This window comes from Rhinoraja longicauda, chromosome 39 (assembly GCF_053455715.1).
Source record: "Rhinoraja longicauda isolate Sanriku21f chromosome 39, sRhiLon1.1, whole genome shotgun sequence".
Lineage (NCBI taxonomy): Eukaryota > Metazoa > Chordata > Chondrichthyes > Rajiformes > Arhynchobatidae > Rhinoraja > Rhinoraja longicauda.
The window spans coordinates 5,977,622-5,996,799 of NC_135991.1; the positions used below are offsets into that span (position 1 = coordinate 5,977,622).

The 19,178-nt window shown below is 45.9% G+C and overlaps 1 protein-coding gene across 3 annotated transcripts in view; it reads right to left on the reverse strand.

The window, feature by feature from the left end:
• LOC144611128 (NACHT, LRR and PYD domains-containing protein 3-like) overlaps positions 1 to 19,178 on the reverse strand; it is a 65,147-nt gene that overhangs the window by 14,612 nt on the left and 31,357 nt on the right. For all 3 annotated transcript variants that reach the window (XR_013549481.1, XM_078430190.1, XM_078430191.1), the window contains exons 6-11: positions 16,476 to 18,279; positions 15,374 to 15,460; positions 11,691 to 11,861; positions 11,378 to 11,548; positions 8,354 to 8,524; positions 6,501 to 6,671 (exon numbers count right to left, since the gene is read on the reverse strand). Coding sequence is in view for 2 of the 3 variants with exons in the window: in XM_078430190.1 (XP_078286316.1) it covers positions 6,501 to 6,671; positions 8,354 to 8,524; positions 11,378 to 11,548; positions 11,691 to 11,861; positions 15,374 to 15,460; positions 16,476 to 18,279 (2,575 nt within the window). In the remaining variant the exon portion in view is untranslated. The remainder of the gene's footprint in view (positions 1 to 6,500; positions 6,672 to 8,353; positions 8,525 to 11,377; positions 11,549 to 11,690; positions 11,862 to 15,373; positions 15,461 to 16,475; positions 18,280 to 19,178) is intronic.

A 19,178-nucleotide genomic window follows, 5' to 3' on the forward strand; every position in this document is an offset into this window, starting at 1 on the left:
CTATCCCGCTGAGTGACTCCAGCTTTTTATGTCTATCTTCAAATTACTTGTTTAACTGTTCTAAGAAGGTATTTATTCACAAAATGCTGGAGTAACTCAGCAGGTCAGGCAGCATCTCGGGAGAGAAGGAATGGGTGACGTTTCGGGTCAAGACCCTTCTTCAGACTGATGTCAGCGGGGCGGGACAGAGGAAGGAAATAGATGGAGACAGGAAGATAGAGGGAGATCAGGGAAGGAGGAGGGGAAGAGAGGGACAGAGGAACTATCTAAAGTTGGAGAAGTCGATGTTCATAGCACTGGGCTGCCCAGGCGAAATATGAGGCGCTGTTCCTCCAATTTCCGGTGGGCCTCACTATGGCACTGGAGGAGGCCCATCACAGAAAGGTCAGACTGGGAATGGGAGGGGGAGTTGAAGTGCTCGGCCACTGGGAGATCAGTTTGGTCAATGCGGACCGAGCGCAGGTGTTGAGCGAAGCGATCGCCGAGCCTGCGCTTGGTTTCGCCGATGTAAATAAGTTGACATCTAGAGCAGCGGATGCAATAGATGAGGTTGGAGGAGGTGCAGGTGAACCTCTGTCTCACCTGGAAAGACTGTTTGGGTCCTTGGATGGAGTTGAGTGGGGAGGTAAAGGGGCAGGTGTTGCATCTCGTGCGGTTGCAGTGGAAAGTGCCCGGGGATGGGGTGGTTTGGATAGGAAGGGACGAGTGGACCAGGGAGTTACGCGGAACGCAGAGAAGGGAGGGGATGGGAAGATATGGCCAGTGGTGGGGTCCCATTGTAGGTGACGGAAATGTTGGTGGTTGATATGTTGGATCCGCTGGCTGGTGGGGTGGAAGGTGAGAACGAGGGGGATTCTGTCCTTGTTGCGAGTGGGGGGAGGGGGAGCAAGAGCGGAGCTGCGGGATGTAGAAGAGACCCTAGTGAGAGCCTCATCTATAATGGAGGAGAGGAAGCCCCGTTTCCTGAAGAATGAGGACATCTCTGATGCCCTAGTGTGAAACACCTCATCCCGGGCGCAGATGCGGCGTAGACGGAGGAATTGGGAGTAGGGGATAGACTTTTTGCAGGGGACCGGGTGGGAAGAAGTGTAGTCCAGATAGCTGTGCGAGTCAGTGGGTTTATAATAAATTCTCTAGTCTGTCTCCTGTGATGGAGATGGTGAGGTCCAGAAACGGTAGGGAGATGTCAGAGATAGTCCAGGTATATTTAAGGGCAGGATGGGAATTGGAAGTGAAGTGTATGAAGTCAACTGTTCTGTTCTGCTATTTCCTTGTTGTTCCATTGTAAATTCACCTGTTTCTGATTGTAAAGGACCGACATTTGTCTTCACTAATCTCTTCCTTCTTCCTTTAAAGAAACATTTAGACTCAGTTTTTACATTCCCCGCAAGCTTTCTTTCATGCTCTCTTTTTCCCCTCTCAATTCACCCTTTGTCCTGCTCTGTTGCGTTCTAAATGTCTCCCAGTCCTCCAGTTTGCTGTTTACTCTGATCAATTTAGATGCCTCTACCTTGGATTTAACACCATCTTTAATTCCCCTCGTTAGCCATGGTTGAGTGACTTTCTCCATTCTATTTTTTCGCCAGACAATGATGAACAATTTTTGGAGATCATAAATCTTTGCCATTGCATCTCCACCGTCAACCTTTTAAGTATAATCTGCCAGTCTATCCAAGCCAATTCCCATCTCATACCCAAAGTCTCCTTTCTTTAAGTTCAGGACCCTAGTCTAATGTTGTTTCTCTGTTGAAGAAGGGCTGCAAGGAAAAGCTGATCAACTATAGACCAGTGAGCCCAACATCTGTGGTTGGTAAGTAAATGGTCGGATCAGGTAAAAATGCATTTCTTTAGTTCAGTTTAGTTCAGTGTACCAAGATAGTGGTTTTGTTAGAAAGAAAGAAAGAATCAGAAAAAAATAGGTGTAGGAGGAGGCCATTTGGCCCTTCGAGCCAGCACCGCCATTCATTGTGATCATGGCTGATCGTCCACAATCAATAACCCGTGCCTGCCTTCTCCCCATATCCCTTGATTCCACTAGCCCCTAGAGCTCTATCTAACTCTCTCTTAAATCCATCCAGTGAATTGGCCTCCACTGCCCTCTGTGGCAGAGAATTCCACAAATTCACAACTCATGGTGGAAAAAGTTCCTTCTCACCTCAGTTTTAAATGGCCTCCCCTTTATTCTAAGACTGTGGCCCCTGGTTCTGGGCTCACCCAACATTGCAAACATTTTTCCTGCATCTAGCTTGTCCAGTCCTTTTATAATTTTATATGTTTCTATAAGATCCCCTCTCATCCTTCTAAACTCCAGTGAATACAAGCCGAGTCTTTTCAATCTTTCCTCATATGACAGTCCCGCCATCCCAGGGATCAATCTCGTGAACCTACGCTGCACTGCCTCAATTACAAGGACATCCTTCCTCAAATTAGGAGACAATACTCCAGATGTGGTCTTACCAGGGCCCTATACAACTTCAGAAGAACCTCTTCACTCCTGTACTGAAATCCTCTTGTTATGAAGGCCAACATTCCATTAGCTTTCATCACTGCCTGCTGTACCTGCATGCCAACTTTCAGTGACTGGTGTACAAGGACACCCAGGTCTCACTGCACCTCCCCCTTACCTAACCCCTTACCTAACCCCTTACCTAACCTAACACCATTGAGATAGGGTCTCGACCCGAAACGTCACCCATTCCTTCTCTCCCGAGATGCTGCCTGACCTGCTGAGTTACTCCAGCATTTTGTGAATAAAACCATTGAGATAATAATCTGCCTCCTTGTTTTTGCCGCCAAAGTGGATAACCTCACATTTATCTATATTATACTGCATCTGCCACGCATCTGCCCACTCACTCAACCTGTCCAGGTCACCCTGCAACCTCCTAACATCCTCTTCACAGTTCACACTTCCACCCAGCTTTGTGTCATCCGCAACCTTGCTAGTGTTGCTTCTAATTCCCTTTTCCAAATCATTAATATATATGGTAAACAGTTGCGGCCCCAAAAGCGAGCCTTGCGGCACTCCACTCGCCACTGCCTGCCATTCTGAAAAGGACCCATAGAAACATAGAAAATAGGTGCAGGAGTAGGCCATTCGGCCCTTCGAGCCTGCACAGCCATTCAATATGATCATGGCTGATCATCCAACTCAGTATCCCGTACCTGCCTTCTCTCCATACCCCCTGATCCCTTTAGCCACATCTAACTCCCTCTTAAATATAGCCAATGAACTGGCCTCAACTACCTTCTGTGGCAGAGAATTCCACAGATTCACCACTCTCTGTGTGAAAAAAAACGTTCTCATCTCGGTCCTAAAAGACTTCCCCCTTATCCATAAACTGTGACCCCCTTGTTCTGGACTTCCCCAACATCGGGAACAATCTTCCTGCATCTAGCCTGTCCAACCCCTTAAGAATTTTGTAAGTTTCGATAAGATCCCCCCTCAATCTTCTAAATTCCAGCGAGTACAAACCGAGTCTATCCAGTCTTTCTTCATTTGAAAGTCCTGCCATCCCAGGAATCAATCTGGTGAACCTTCTCTGTACTCTCTCTGTGGCAAGAATGTCTTTCCTCAGATTAGGAGACCAAAACTGTACGCAATACTCCAGGTGTGGTCTCACCAATGCCCTGTACAACTGCAGCAGAACCTCCCTGCTCCTATACTCAAATCCCCTCGTTATGAATGCCAACATACCATTCGCTTTCTTCACTGCCTGCTGCAACTGCATGCCTACTTTCAATGACTGGTGTGCCACGACACCCAGGTCTCGTTGCATCTCCCCTTCTCCTAATCGGCCACCATTCAGGTAATAGTCTGCTTTCCTGTTCTTGCCACCAAAGTGGATAACCTCACATTTATCCACATTATACTGCATCTGCCATGTCTTTGCCCACTCACCTAACCTATCCAAGTCACGTTGCAGCTTCCTAGCATCCTCCTCACAGCTAACACTGCCCCCCAGCTTCGTGTCATCCGCAAACTTGGAGATGTTGCATTCAATTCCCTCGTCCAAATCATTAATATATATTGTAAATAGCTGGGGTCCCAGCACTGAGCCTTGCGGTACCCCACTAGTCACTGCCTGCCATTCTGAAAAGGACCCGTTTATTCCTACTCTTTGCTTCCTGTCTGCCAGCCAGTTCTCTATCCACATCAATACTGAACCCACAATACCGTGTGCTTTAAGTTTGCATACTAATCTCTTATGTGGGACCTTGTCGAAAGCCTTCTGGAAGTCCAGATATAACACATCCACTGGTTCTCCCTTATCCACTCTACTAGTTACATCCTCGAAAAATTCTATAAGATTCGTCAGACATGATTTACCTTTCATAAATCCATGCTGACTTTGTCCAATGATTTCACCATTTTCCAAATGTGCTGCTATCCCATCTTTAATAACTGACTCTAGCATTTTCCCCACTACCGATGTTAGACTAACTGGTCTGTAATTCCCCGTTTTCTCTCTCCCTCCCTTTTTGAAAAGTGGGGTTACATTAGCTACCCGTTTACTCCTGCTCTTTGCTTCCTGTCTGCCAACCAATTTTCTATCCATGTCAACACCCTACCCCAATACCATCTGCTCTAATTAGTGCGTGTTATCCGATTGAAGAAAAGAACTGTGCATGATTACAATCAGGCCGTCTGCAGTGTACAGACACAACGCAAAGGGTGTAATGTTTAGTGCAAGGTAAAGTCTAGTAATGTCCGATGAAAGAAAGTTCGATGGTTTGCATTGAGATCCAGGCAGAGCTAGCACACTGGATACAGAATTGACTTCATGGAAGGAAGCAGACGGTCATGTCGGAAGGGATTTTGTTTGGGAAAGGAGGCCAGTGAAGCACGGCATGTCTCAGAGATCGGGACTGGATGCATTGTTGTTTGTGGTTAATATCTACTACTTGGTTGAAAAATGTACAAGGCATGATTATTACATTTGCAGCTGACACAAAAGCAGATCGGTGTCACAGACAGTGTAGATGGATATCAAAACGTACAGCAGCAATTTGATCAGCTGGGCAAGTGAACTGAAGAGTGGTCAATGGGGTTTAATGCAGATAACTGTGAGATGTGTCATTTTGGGAAGTTAAACCAGGGCAGAACCTTCATGGTGAATGGAAGGGCTTCAAGGAGTGTTGTGGAGCAAATGGAGCAGGTGTACATGTACATTGTTCCTTGAAAGTGACATTACAGATAGATAGGGTGGTCAAGAAGGCTTATGGTACACTGGCCTTCGTCAAGCTGGGTGGTGAGTATGGAAGTTAAAACTTTAAGTTACAGTTCTACAAGACATTGGTGAGGCCTCACATGTTAATTTATGTTCACCCTGTTGCAGGAATGATGTCATAAATCTGGGAAGAGAGTGGAGAATATTTACAAGAATGTTGCCAGGATCTGAGGGACTGGGATTGATAGGTTGGGCAGGCCAGGACATTATTTGTTGGAATTAGAAGTAACACAGGCAAGTTTGCAGATGACACAAAGCTGGGTGGCAGTGCGAACTGCGAAGAGGATGTAAGGAGGTTGCAGGGTGACTTGGACAGGTTGAGTGAGTGGCCAGATGCATGGGGGGTGCAGTATAATGTAGATAAATGCAGTATAATGTAGATTAATCCACTATGGCGGCAAAAACAAGGAGGCAGATTATTATCTCAATGGTGTCAGATTAGGTAAATTGGAAGTGCAACGATACCATGATGTCCTTGTACACCAGTCACTGAAAAAAACGAACCAGGGGCCACAGCCCAGGCGAAATATGAGGTACAACGATTAGCACGATTAGCAACGATTAGCACCTCATATTTCGCCTGGGCAGTTTGCAGCCCAGCAGTATGAACATCGACTTCTCCAACTTTAGATAGTTCCTCTGTCCCTCCCTTCCCCTCCTCCTTCCCAGATCTCCCTCTATCTTCCTGTCTCCACCTATATCCTTCCTTTGTCCCGCCCCCCTGACATCAGTCTGAAGAAGGGTCTCGACCCGAAACGTCACCCATTCCTTCTCTCCCGAGATGCTGCCTGACCTGCTGAGTTACTCCAGCATTTTGTGAATAAATCGATTTGTACCAGCATCTGCAGTTATTTTCTTATATGGGCCATGGAATTGTTGGGACAATTGCCTCAGCCCATGCTGTATGCCTCTATGACTGGTAACTTGGTCGGTGAGGCAACATCTCTGGAGCACATAGGTGACGTTCAGTGTCTCAACAAGGCTTGGGAAGTGAAGTGGATAAAGATCGGAGAGGGGGGGTGTTAATTGGCAGATCAATGGGCAAAGGCTAGAGATGAAAAGAAGACAAAAAGGTATCAGCTACGGACAGAACAGGAATGAAATGTGAATCAATAAGAAGAAAAGCAAGTTGCAGGGAGGGGATGGTGGGGAAGTGTTGCAATCTGTGGAACCCAGCTGGGGCACAAGGAAGAGGAGTGGGACCTTACTTAAAATTGCAGAATATAATGTGTATACTGTTGGGTTGCCACATGAGGTACTGATACTTACTCCAGTTCCTGCAGTTTGCATTGCTGGTTCCCCAGGGCCTCAGACAAACGTTTCATGCCCAGATCTCCAAGTTGGTTGTCACCCAGTGACAGAACTTTCAGCGAGCAGTTTGTGAAAAGGGCAGAGGCCAGATCCTCACAGCACGACTCTGTGAGACCAACGTCCCATAAACTGAGGACATGAGGCAAGAATGTAAGACAAGGATATAGACAGCATGAGTTAGAATCGTACAGCACCCGAGCAGTCCCTTTAGCCCACAATGTCTGTGGTGAACATGATGCCAAGATCAACTCGTCTCTGCTTGTATATAATTCATATCCCTCCATTTCATGCTCATTCATGTGCCTTTCCAAACGTATCTTAAATGCCAATATCACATCTAGCTCAACCACCACCCTCTGTGTAAAAAACCTGTCCGAGCACATCTCCGTTAAACTTTGTCTGCCTCACCTGAAAGCCATGCCCTCTGCGATTTGATTTTCCATCTTGGGATAAAGTTTCTGGCTGTCTATCCTATCTATGCATCTCGTAATGTCGCATGTCGAATGTCTCGTTCCCCCGACACTGGTGAACATCCAGGGAATGGACATCGAGAGGGTGGATTCTTATGTACCTGGGTGTCTACCTCAACAATAAACTGGACTGGACTGAAAACAGAAAGGCCCAGAGCAGACTTTATCTGCTCAGGAGACTCAGGTCCTTTGGAGTGCAGGGGCCACTCCTAAGGACCTTCTACAACACAGTGGTTGCAGCGGCCATCTTCTATGGAGTGGTCTGCTGGAGCAGCAGCATCTCAGCGGCGGAGGGGAAGAGACTCGACAAGCTGGTCAGGAAGGCCAGCTCTGTCCTGGGTTGCCCCCTCGACTCAGTGCAGGTGGTGGGAGAGAGGAGGATGATGGCAAAGCTAACATCGCTGCTGGACAACGACTCCCACCCCATGCAGGACAATGTCACTGCACTGAGTAGCTCCTTCAGTGACAGACTCCTTCACCCCAAGTGCATGAAGGAGAGATATAGGAGGTCCTTCCTTCCCGCTGCTGTGAGACTGCACAACCAGCACTGCTCCCAGCAGACGAGTCAACAATAACAGCTAAGAACACATGGAAACAAATGACAATTTATGTATCTTTTATCTATAATGAATGATCTATTGCTCTCTAACTATCCACTTTGCTGCTCTAACTAAATTTCCCCGGTGCGGGATGAATAAAGGAATATATTATTATTATATTATGTCAGTCCCCCCATAAATTCATGTGCTCAAGAGAAAACAATCCCGTCTGTCCAACGGCTCTGTGTATCTGATAATCTGGGCATAATTGCCTAATCTAGGCATAATCATGATCAACAACCTCTGCAACCTTTCCAAAGCCTCCACATCCATCCAGTAATGTGATGACCGGAACTGCATGCAAAACTCCAAATGTGTCCTATCAAATGTCCTATAAAGCTGCATCATGACATCCTGACTCTTAAACTCAATGCCCCACCTATGAAAGCAAGCACACCATCTGGCTTCTTGCCACTGTCTAATTCTGTTTCCACTATCAGGGAGATATGGACTTGGACACGAAGATCCCACATACATCAATGGTGTTCAAGGTCATGCCATTAATTGCATATTTATTCTCACATTTGATCAAAGTGAAACACCGCACACTTGATCAGATTAAACACCAGAAACATTTGAATATTTAAAAATAAATAGTTATGCCCCCACCCCCACTTCAATTTCCAGTCATTATTATTGATCAGAAAGTTATTCATACGGACGTATATATAACCACTTCAATATAATTTAATTTCAGTCTCTTTTAAAAAAACAAACAACAATCTGTCAGTCTGGTGCTTACCATAGTTTCTGTATCACGCAGTCTGGATTCATCAAAGCCACAGATACCAACTTCATTCCAGATGCCCCCAGTGTATTAGAACTCAGAGAAACATTTATCAGGGAACGGTTAATGCTGAGAGCGGAGACCAGATCCTTGGCACCAGAAGGCGTGAGACCGACACTACATAGCCTGGATGGACACAAAATGCTGGAGTAACTCAACGGGTCAGGAAGCATCTCTGGACAAAATGAATAGGTGACGTTTTGGGTGGAAAAGAGAAGGCCGGACCAATACAGGGCTGGCAAGAGATGACATTAGGTAGGGTGGAGTCCTTAATGGCCCATTGTTGGCTGGGGAACATGTGCTGTCAACAAGGATGCGAACGGTGGAACAAATAGGATGACCAGAGTCTGGGATGGGGGGGGGGGGGGGGGTGATTGCAGGAGTTACTTGAGATTAGACCATTAGCAAATTTGCAGATGATACAAAGCTGGGTGGCAGTGTGAACTGTGAGGAAGATGCTATGAGGTTGCAGGGTGACTTGGACAGGTTGTGTGAGTGGGCGGATGCATGGCAGATGTAGTTTAATGTAGATAAGTGTGAGGTTATCCACTTTGGTGGTAAGAATAGGAAGGCAGAGTATTATCTGAATGGTGTCAAGTTAGGAACAGGAGACGTACAACGAGATCTGGGTGTCCTAGTGCATCAGTCACTGAAAGGAAGCATGCAGGTACAGCAGGCAGTGAAGAAAGCCAATGGAATGTTGGCCTTCATAACAAGAGTAGTTGAGTATAGGAGCAAAGAGGTCCTTCTGCAGTTGTACAGGGCCCTAGTGAGACCGCACCTGGAATACTGTGCAGTTTTGGTCTCCAAATTTGAGGAAGGATATTCTTGCTATTGAGGGCGTGCAGCGTAGGTTTACTAGGTTAATTCCTGGAATGGTGGGACTGTCATATGTTGAAAGATTGGAGTGACTAGGCTTGTATACACTGGAATTTAGAAGGATGAAAGGAGATCTTATCGAAACGTATAAGATTATTAAGGGGTTGGACACGTTAAGAGGCAGGAAACGTTCCCAATGTTGGGGGAGTCCAGAACAAGGGGCCACAGTTTAAGAATAAGGGGTAGGCCATTTAGAACTGAGATGAGGAAAAACTTTTTCAGTCAGAGAGTTGTGAATCTGTGGAATTCTCTGCCTCAGAAGGCAGTGGAGGCCAATTCTCTGAATGCATTCAAGAGAGAGCTAGATAGAGCTCTTAAGGATAGCGGAGTCAGGGGGTATGGGGAGAAGGCAGGAACGGGGTACTGATTGAGAAAGATCAGCCATGATCACATTGAATGGCGGTGCTGGCTCGAAGGGCCGAATGGCCTCCTCCTGCACCTATTGTCTATTGTCTATTGGGGGGGGGGGGGGGAGGGGGGTGGGTGATTGCAGGAGTTACTTGAGATTAGAGAACCCAATTTCATACTTTCTCCAATTTGCGTGTGACCTCATTGTGACAGTGGAAATGGCCCAGGACAAAAGGCTATTTGGGAATCGAATGGGGAGTTAAAGTATTTGGCCACCAGGAGATTGCGTAGGCCTAGGCGACTAAGCGTCAGTGTGCAGCGAAACGATCGCCAAGTCTACAATTCATCTCACCGATATATAGGAGCCCACACCAAGAGCACCAGACACAGTAGATGAGATTGGAGGAGGTGCATGTAAACTTCGACCTCGACTGAAATGGCTGTCGGCGTCGCTGGATGGAGTCACGGCAGGAGGTATAAGGACCATCTCCTGCGGTTGCAGGGAACAGTACCTGGGGAGGATGTGCTTTGGGTGGGAAGGGATGAGTAAACCAAGGGAGTTGCGAAGGGAACAGTCTCTGCAGAAAGCAGAATGATGACGTGTTGTATGCGATGCCTGATGAGGTGAAAGTTGAGGGGGGACTCTGTCCTTGTTGTGACTGAGGGGAGGGGGAGCAAGAGTGGAACTACGGAATGCAGAGGAGACACATGTGCGGGTCTCATCTATGATAGAAACATAGAAAATAGATGCAGGAGTAGGCCATTCGGCCCTTCGAGCCAGCACCGCCATTCAATATGATCATGGCTGATCATCCAGCTCAGTAACCTGTACCTGCCTTCTCTCCATACCCCCTGATCCCTTTAGCCACAAGGGCCACATCTAACTCCCTCTTAAATATAGCCAATGAACTGGCCTCAACTACCTTCTGTGGCAGAGAATTCCACAGACTCACCACTCTCTGTGTGAAGAAATGTTTTCTCATCTCGGTCCTAAAAGACTTCCCCCTTATCCTTAAACTGTGACCCCCGGTTCTGGACTTCCCCAACTTCGGGAACAATCTTCCCGCATCTAGCCTCTCCAACCCCTTAAGAATTTTATATGTTTCAATAAGATCCCCCCTCAGTCTTCTAAATTCCAGCGAGTATAAGCCGAGTCTATCCAGTCTTTCTTCATATGAAAGTCCTGCCATCCCAGGGATCAATCTGGTGAACCTTCTCTGTACTCCCTCTAAGGCTAGAATGGAAGGGGAATACTCCCGTTCCCTAATTAATGAGAATAACTCGGATGTCCTAGCATGGAACACCTCATGATGGGAGTAGATGTGGTGGAGATGAAGGAATTGGGAGTAGGGTCCAGAGTCTGTGCAAGAGCCAGAGTGGGAGAAAGTGTCGTCCATATAACTATGGGAATCAGTTGGTTTGTGATAGACGTCAGTCGATTGTTTATCTGCTGTGTTGGAAGCACACATTTTCTGTGATGGAACCATCACAGGTGACAGAAGCACACATTTTCTGTGATGGAACCATCACAGGTGACAGACTATCAACTGATAGGATAAACCAGCATGTGCAGTTCGTTCGTGCATAACCTGAAGTTCAGAGAAAAACATTTCGAATACGTGGTAATTTTTCTATGCCCCTGATCTCAAATTCGCTCATACTGCAAAAATGCGTGCACGTAATTAAACCAATTACTGCCATAAACATTCGTCAATATCAGGCATCCAACAGGAAACACGATTTCTCTCTTACCGTAGAGTTTGTATTTTGCAATCTGTGTTCCTCAGAGCAGCGCACAGCAGTTTCACTCCCGAATCTCCCAGTTTATTGTTATCTACTCCCAGTTCCGTCAGGGAGCTGTGTGTACTGAGCGCAGAGGCAAGTTTCTTCATGCAAGAAGCTGTGAAACTGTTATTTTTCAGCCTTGTGATTGATAAGATGTGACAAAAGCAGAGTGAGAGTCAATAAGCAGTTCAAATTGCCGGTATTCACTGATGACCTCTGAATAATGTTTAACCTCGTACCATGTCATTATAGAAACAATCTATTAGAGTATTTTACTTACTCTAATTTCTGTATTTTATTTTCCGTGTTCTTCAGAGGCACAGATAGACGATCCACACCCAAATCTCCCAGTCTGTTATCCTTAATATCAAGCTCCATCAGTGAACGGTTTACAGCAAGAGCATTGGCCAATTCGTTAATTGGAGAAGCGGTGAGACCATTATTCCCCAATCTGGGAAAGGTAACCAAAATAAAAAAGCATGGGTTTGCAACATTGCGAGATTTTACCAGTAATCCATTGAACTGCATTGCGTTCCATCATCAACTGGTTCAAATTACAACAAACATGTTATTGGGGGAGGGGGGGGGGGGGGGGGGGGATGCTGTCTGAACCGCTGAGTTACTCCAACTTTTTGTGCCCATACAACAGTCGTTTACACCGGGAATTGTGGGTCAAATTTCTCTTAACCTCCCAATATCTGGCTATCTCCCATCCCTTACTCTCCCAAGCTGGCTTCATCCCATCCCTTGCTCCCCCAACCTAAGGTCCCCCCCATCACTTACACCTCCAAGGCAGCTAGTTCCCGTTCCCCTTACTCCCAGAAGCTGGCTTCCTCTCATTCCCCTTAATCCCCCAAGATGGCTTCCTTCCATTCTGCTTACTCCCCCAAGCTTGCTACCTCCCATTCCGTATTCGCCCAAGCTGGCTTCCTCCCATCCCTTACTCCCTACTCCCCCAAGCTGGCTAACCCCCATCCTGAAATCCCCCAAGCTGGCTACCTCCCATTCTCCTTAATCCCCCAAACTGGCTACCTCCCATTCCTTACTACCAGAAACCGGCTTCCTCTCATTCCCCTTAATCCCCCAAGTTGGCTTCCTCCCATTCTCCTTACTCCGCCAAGTTTGCTATCTCCCATTCCGTATTCAATATTCAGGAGGGATAGACAGAAAGGAAAAGGAGGTGGGGTTGTGTTGCTGGTTAGAGAGGAGATTAACGCAATAGAAAGGAAGGACATTAGCTTGGAGGATGTTGAATCGATATGGGTAGAGCTGCGAAACACTAAGGGGCAGAAAACGCTAGTGGGAGTTGTGTACGGGCCACCTAACAGCAGTAGTGAGGTTGGGGATGGCATCAAACAGGAAATTAGAAATGCGTGCAACAAAGGTAAAACAGTTATAATGGGTGACTTCAATCTACATATAGATTGGGTGAATCAAATTGGCAGAGGTGCCGAGGAAGAGGATTTCTTGGAATGTATACGGGATAGTTTTCTAAACCAACATGTAGAGGAACCAATGAGAGAGCAGGCTATTCTAGACTGGGTATTGAGTAATGAGGAAGGGTTAGTCAGCAGTCTTGATGTGCGTGGCCCCTTGGGCAAGAGTGACCATAATATGGTTGAGTTCTTCATTAGGATGGAGAGTAACTTAGTTAATTCAGAAACAACGGTTCTGAACTTAAAGAAAGGTAACTTTGAGGGCATGAGACGTGAATTGGCCAAGATAGACTGGCAATTGATTCTTAAAGGGTTGACGGTGGATATGCAATGGAAGGCATTTAAAGACCACATGGATGAACTACAACAATTGTTCATCCCAGTTTGGCAAAAGAATAAATCAGGGAAGGTAGTGCATCCGTGGCTAACAAGGGAGATTAGGAATAGTATCAAAACAAAAGATGAAGCGTACAAATTAGCAAGAAAAAGCAGCCTACCAGAGTACTGGGAGAAATTCAGAGTCCAGCAGAGGAGGACAAAGGGCTTAATTAGGAAAGGGAAAGATTATGAAAGAAAACTGGCAGGGAACATAAAAACTGACTGCAAACGCTTTTATAGATATGTGAAGAGAAAAAGATTAGTTAAAACAAATGTAGGTCCCTTGCAGTCAGAAACAGGTGAATTGATCATGGGGAACAAGGACATGGCAGACCAATTGAATAACTACTTTGGTGTTGTCTTCACTAAGGAAGACATAAATAATCTGCCGGAAATAGCAGGGGACCGGGGGTCAAATGAGATGGAGGAACTGAGTGAAATCCAGGTTAGTCGGGAAGTGGTGTTAGGTAAATTGAATGGATTAAAGGCCGATAAATCCCCAGGGCCAGATAGGCTGCATCCCAGAGTGCTTAAGGAGGTAGCCCCAGAAATAGTGGATGCATTAGTGATAATTTTTCAAAACTCTTTAGATTCTGGAGTAGTTCCTGAGGATTGGAGGGTAGCTAATGTAACTCCACTTTTCAAAAAGGGAGGGAGAGAGAAAACGGGGAATTATAGACCAGTTAGCCTAACATCGGTAGTGGGGAAAATGCTAGAGGCAGTTATTAAAGATGGGATAGCATTACATTTGGAAAGTGGTGAAATCATTAGACAAAGTCAGCATGGATTTATGAAAGGTAAATCATGTCTGTCGAATCTTATAGAATTTTTCGAGGATGTAACTAGTAGAGTGGATAAGGGAGAACCAGTGGATGTGTTATATCTGGACTTCCAGAAGGCTTTCGACAAGGTCCCACATACGAGATTAGTATGCAAACTTAAAGCACACGGTATTGTGGGTTCAGTATTGATGTGGATAGAGAACTGGCTGGCAGACAGGAAGCAAAGAGTTGGAATAAACGGGTCCTTTTCAGAATGGCAGGCAGTGACTAGTGGGGTACCGCAAGGCTCAGTGCTGGGACCCCAGCTATTTACAATATATATTAATGATTTGGACGAGGGAATTGAATGCAACATCTCCAAGTTTGCGGATGACACGAAGCTGGGGGGCAGTGTTAGCTGTGAGGAGGATGCTAGGAGGCTGCAACGTGACTTGGATAGGTTAGGTGAGTGGGCAAATGCATGGCAGATGCAGTATAATGTGGATAAATGTGAGGTTATTCACGTTGGTGGCAAGAACAGGAAAGCAGACTATTACCTGAATGGTGGCCGATTAGGAGAAGGGGAGATGCAACGAGACCTGGGTGTCATGGTGCACCAGTCATTGAAAGTAGGCATGCAGGTGCAGCAGGCAGTGAAGAAAGCGAATGGTATGTTAGCATTCATAGCGAGGGGATTTGAGTATAGGAGCAGGGAGGTTCTGCTGCAGTTGTACAGGGCATTGGTGAGACCACACCTGGGGTATTGCGTACAGTTTTGGTCTCCAAATCTGAGGAAAGACATTCTTGCCACAGAGAGAGTACAGAGAAGGTTCACCAGATTGATTCCTGGGATGGCAGGACTTTCATATGAAGAAAGACTGGATAGACTAGGCTTATACTCGCTGGAATTTAGTTTTTTTTCACACAGAGAGTGGTGAATCTGTGGAATTCTCTGCCACAGAAGGTAGTTGAGGCCAGTTCATTGGCTATATTTAAGAGGGAGTTAGATGTGGCCCTTGTGGCTAAAGGGATCAGGGGGTATGGAGAGAAGGCAGGTACAGGATACTGAGTTGGATGATCAGCCATGATCATATTGAATGGCGGTGCGTACAGGCTCGAAGGGCCGAATGGCCTTCTCCTGCACCTATTTTCTATGTTTCTATGTATTCGCTCAAGCTGGCTTCCTCTCATCGCTTACTCCCCCAAGCTGGCTTCCTCCCATCGCTTACTCCCCCAAGCTGGCTTCCTCTCATCCCTTACTCCCAGAAGGGGGGTTGACCCGAAACGTCACCGGTTTCTTTTCTCCAAGATGCTGTCTGACCCGCTGAGTTACTCCAACTTTTTGTGTCCATACAACAGTCGTTTACACCGGGAATTGCGGGACTTACCCCAGTCTCTGGATTTTACAGTTGGGATTCTTCAGAGCATCAGACACCAGCTTCACAGAGCAATCTCCCAGGTCATTATTTCCCAATCTAAACCAAACCAGACAACACTGAGGATCAAGTTGAACCAGACCACTGATGTGATATAATGTCCCTCATTCAAATTACTCATTAAACAGAACAATGCATTTAAGCAATTACTAACCAGATTATTTCACCACTGACACCACTTACACTCTGCGTCCAAATCCATTTGCGTTAAAGTTTTCTCATAAATCATTGATTTATGAATGTTTCTCTGTGCAGTCTCATTTCCCAATTTCCCTCCTGGGCTTTAGATCATATATGCAAAAACAGTTTGGTTTTTGCTGTGATCATGTCCTAGTCTTAATTGCAGAGTATCAATGAATTATGAAATAATTTAATATTGATCTATTAACTTGGTTAAAAATTATTTGTTTGAAAATTCATTCGTTTGAAGATATTTTGGAAATTCCGAGAGGCAGTTTGTTTCATTTGTTAACTGCCTTGTGAATGCAAATGTAGCCCAGAGATTCATGTCAAATCATTCCCTTCTCAACTTAAACCTCTGACCTGCAACTCTTCATTCCATTACCCTGGGGACAAAAGTGTGTAAGCAACCCCTTCCATTCCCCTCATGGTTTTATACAACAGTAATAGATAACTCCTCAGCCATTTGCACTCCATGGAATAAAGTCCATGGAGTTAATAGCGGGCCCACCAGAACTGAATGCAATACTTCAAGTTCTGCCTCATCAAAGTCTTGTAAAAATGGAACGTAACACCCAAACCTGTCTACTCATTCCCCGTACTGCTGACGGCCATCTTGCCAAACGCAGTCCTTACCACCCAATCTATGTCTCTCAGAGAACTATGTATAATTACTCCCAAATCCCTCTGTTCCCCAGGAGGGGCCCTCCTCCCTGGGATGGCGTATGATGCTACTAGTGTTTCTAAGCACTGTCATTAAATTTGAAAACCTACTTTAGACATACAAACGTAGTTAGTTTGAATATCAATGTCACCAGTTTGATCCCCAATCCTATACAGCCCATAAGTAGACAATCGGAATATTTAGAGTTACCCCAAGTGCTGACACTTGTGCAGCCCGGGTTCCAACCGCTGGAGTCCTTCACATTGAATGTGGCAGCTCTCTAAGTCGAGGTGTTTAATTGTATCGCAGCACCCAATGCAATGAGACAGGACTGCACAGTCAATCGGGGTCAGTCGCAGTCCACTGAATGAAAGTGTTTGCACAGATTCCATTGCCTTCTGAGCCAGTCCACTATTATGAGACTCAAACAGGTAGTGCATTGTGTTCAGGAGGCTCCTTTTACCAGCTTCACACTCTGCGTTTCCAGCCTGGCGTTTAACCTCCTCCTTCACCCAATCAATCACCCGGCAGGTTGTTTCGTGAGGAAATGGACCCAGAAACTCCGTCAGGCCCCGAGCTGACAATGAGGAGGAGAGACCAGCGACAAAACGGAGAAATATCTCAAATCGCCCGTCTGTCGTGCTGTGGGATTCAATGAGGACCTTCGGGATATCGTCAGAATATGGAGTCAGGAATTGGGCGACTGCAGCTACAAACTCTTGGATGGTGAGGTGAGGGAATGTGTACACCACGTTCTGAGCAGAATCCTCTCTGTCCAGTAGTTCCATCAGGAAGCTGGACAGGAACTGGGAAGGCTGCAGTTTGTACTTGGCCAAATCTCCATCTGTAAACACAATTTTCTTCTCCGATACACCTTCAAAGGCCATCTGACCAAGCCGCAGAAACACCTCACGAGGGCGCTCATTCCCACGGCTGTGGTTTTGCAGGATGTTGCAAATATAGTAGGAATATAATTGCGTGATGGTCTTGGGAACGTGGCGAGCATCCTTTTGTGTTTTTGTGAAGAAGGGGCCCAGTGTCACGGCGAGGATCGAGCAGTAGGAGGGGTTGTAGCTCATTGTGTACAGGATCTCACTCTCCTCCACATGTTTGAAAACGGCTGCTGCCACCGCCCGATCAGCAAAATACCTGGTGAAATATTCCTTCCGTTGCTCACCACCAAATCCCAGGATTTCAGCACACATACTAACGTTTGCATTTTCCAATAAATGTAGTGCACTAGGGCGGGTTGTCACCAGCACTGAACACCCTGCAAGCAGCCTTCGCTGGATTAAACTGTACACAATGTCAGACACTTTACACCGGAACTCGGGACCAGAGCACATATACTGAGGCTCTGTGTCTCTCCGACTGTCAGCAAAATCTATCACGTCCTTGAATTCATCCAAACCATCAAATATAAAAAGCAGCCCCTCTGGGTTCTTCCAGACCTCTCCCAGACTATTCCCAAAGTAAGGATACTGATGCAGAATCAATTCTTTCAGGGTTATTTGACAGTTAATGGTATTTAAATCCCTGAATCTGAAACTGAAGACAAACTGGAAGTGTTGGTATATTTCCCCCGTGGCCCAGTCATAAACAATCTTTTGCACCATTGTTGTTTTTCCAATCCCCGGAACACCGGCCACGACTGCAAAACTCCCAAAGTTCACTCTAGTCACTGATGCCGAGCTTCCACATTCATATCCGAGGAAACACTTGAATTTCCCCCAATAAGTCATGTTGTTGGAGAAGCAGCTCTGAAACAATTGATCAATCCGGAGTTTTTCCAACTCTCTCTTGAGCCATTTCTCTCTCCACTCCTCGAGGACTCGGCCTCTTGCCAGCAGCTCATGTTCCACCAGTCTCCGATCTCGAAGAGTAGAGATGACCGTGAGCTCAGCGTATTGATCAACCAGCTGGAAAACCTTCACCTTCTCCCTCTTCAGCATTGTGTTCACTTTCAGTGTTTCAGTCTGTGTCAGCAGAGTCTCCTTGTGTTGCTTTTGAACATCTTTATTTTGGAAATACAGGCAACGGTTGACAATGTTAATTCCAAACATTGAATCAAATACATGAAATGCAATGCACATGAAATTAAGCAATGACTGAGAAACATTCTAAATAACTCTGAGAGGGCATTTGCTGAAAGTCATGTTAGCCCTTTGCCCTCTATAGTTCTTGTCTTGCCCAGAGATAACTATGAACCTGGCAACATACCAGTTGTGGTTTGACAGGACCACTGATTTAAACTGCCTGTGTTCTTCACACTGCGTGCTCACGACCGATCAGTTCACGTTTAATTCCATTTACAGTCTATCTCTTGCATTACTACATGTCAAGTAGACATAATCAGAGACGCATAAAAACCGTTGAATGGAAGTGTAATTATTAAAGGTGAAATTACGTTTTATAAAATATAATGCGAACTTTCCTAAAACATCGAACCACATATCAATAATCAGATATATGAAATCAAAAATACCTACGTAACATATAACACAGAATTGTAGAGCACAACCCTGAATATTCTGGCTTATACGTCCTTTTGAAAGGACAGGCAGGTAGGCAGAGGAGGTGGGGTAGCTCTGTTGGTGAGGGATGAAATTCAGTCCCTTGCGATGGGTGACATAGGGACCGATGATATATAGTCACTGTGGATAGAGTTGAGGAGTTGTAAAGGTAAGAAGACACTAATGGGAGTTATCTACAGACCCCCAAACAGTAGCCTGGATATAGGGTGTAAGTTGCAGCAGGAGTTAATACTGCCATGGAACAAAGTTCATGCCACTGTGGTTATGTAGTATTTTAATATGCAGGTAGACTGGGAAAATCAGGTTGGTTCTGACCCCAAGACAGGGAGTCTACCAGAGAGAAGGCAATTCTGGATTTAGTGTTGTCCAATGAACCAGA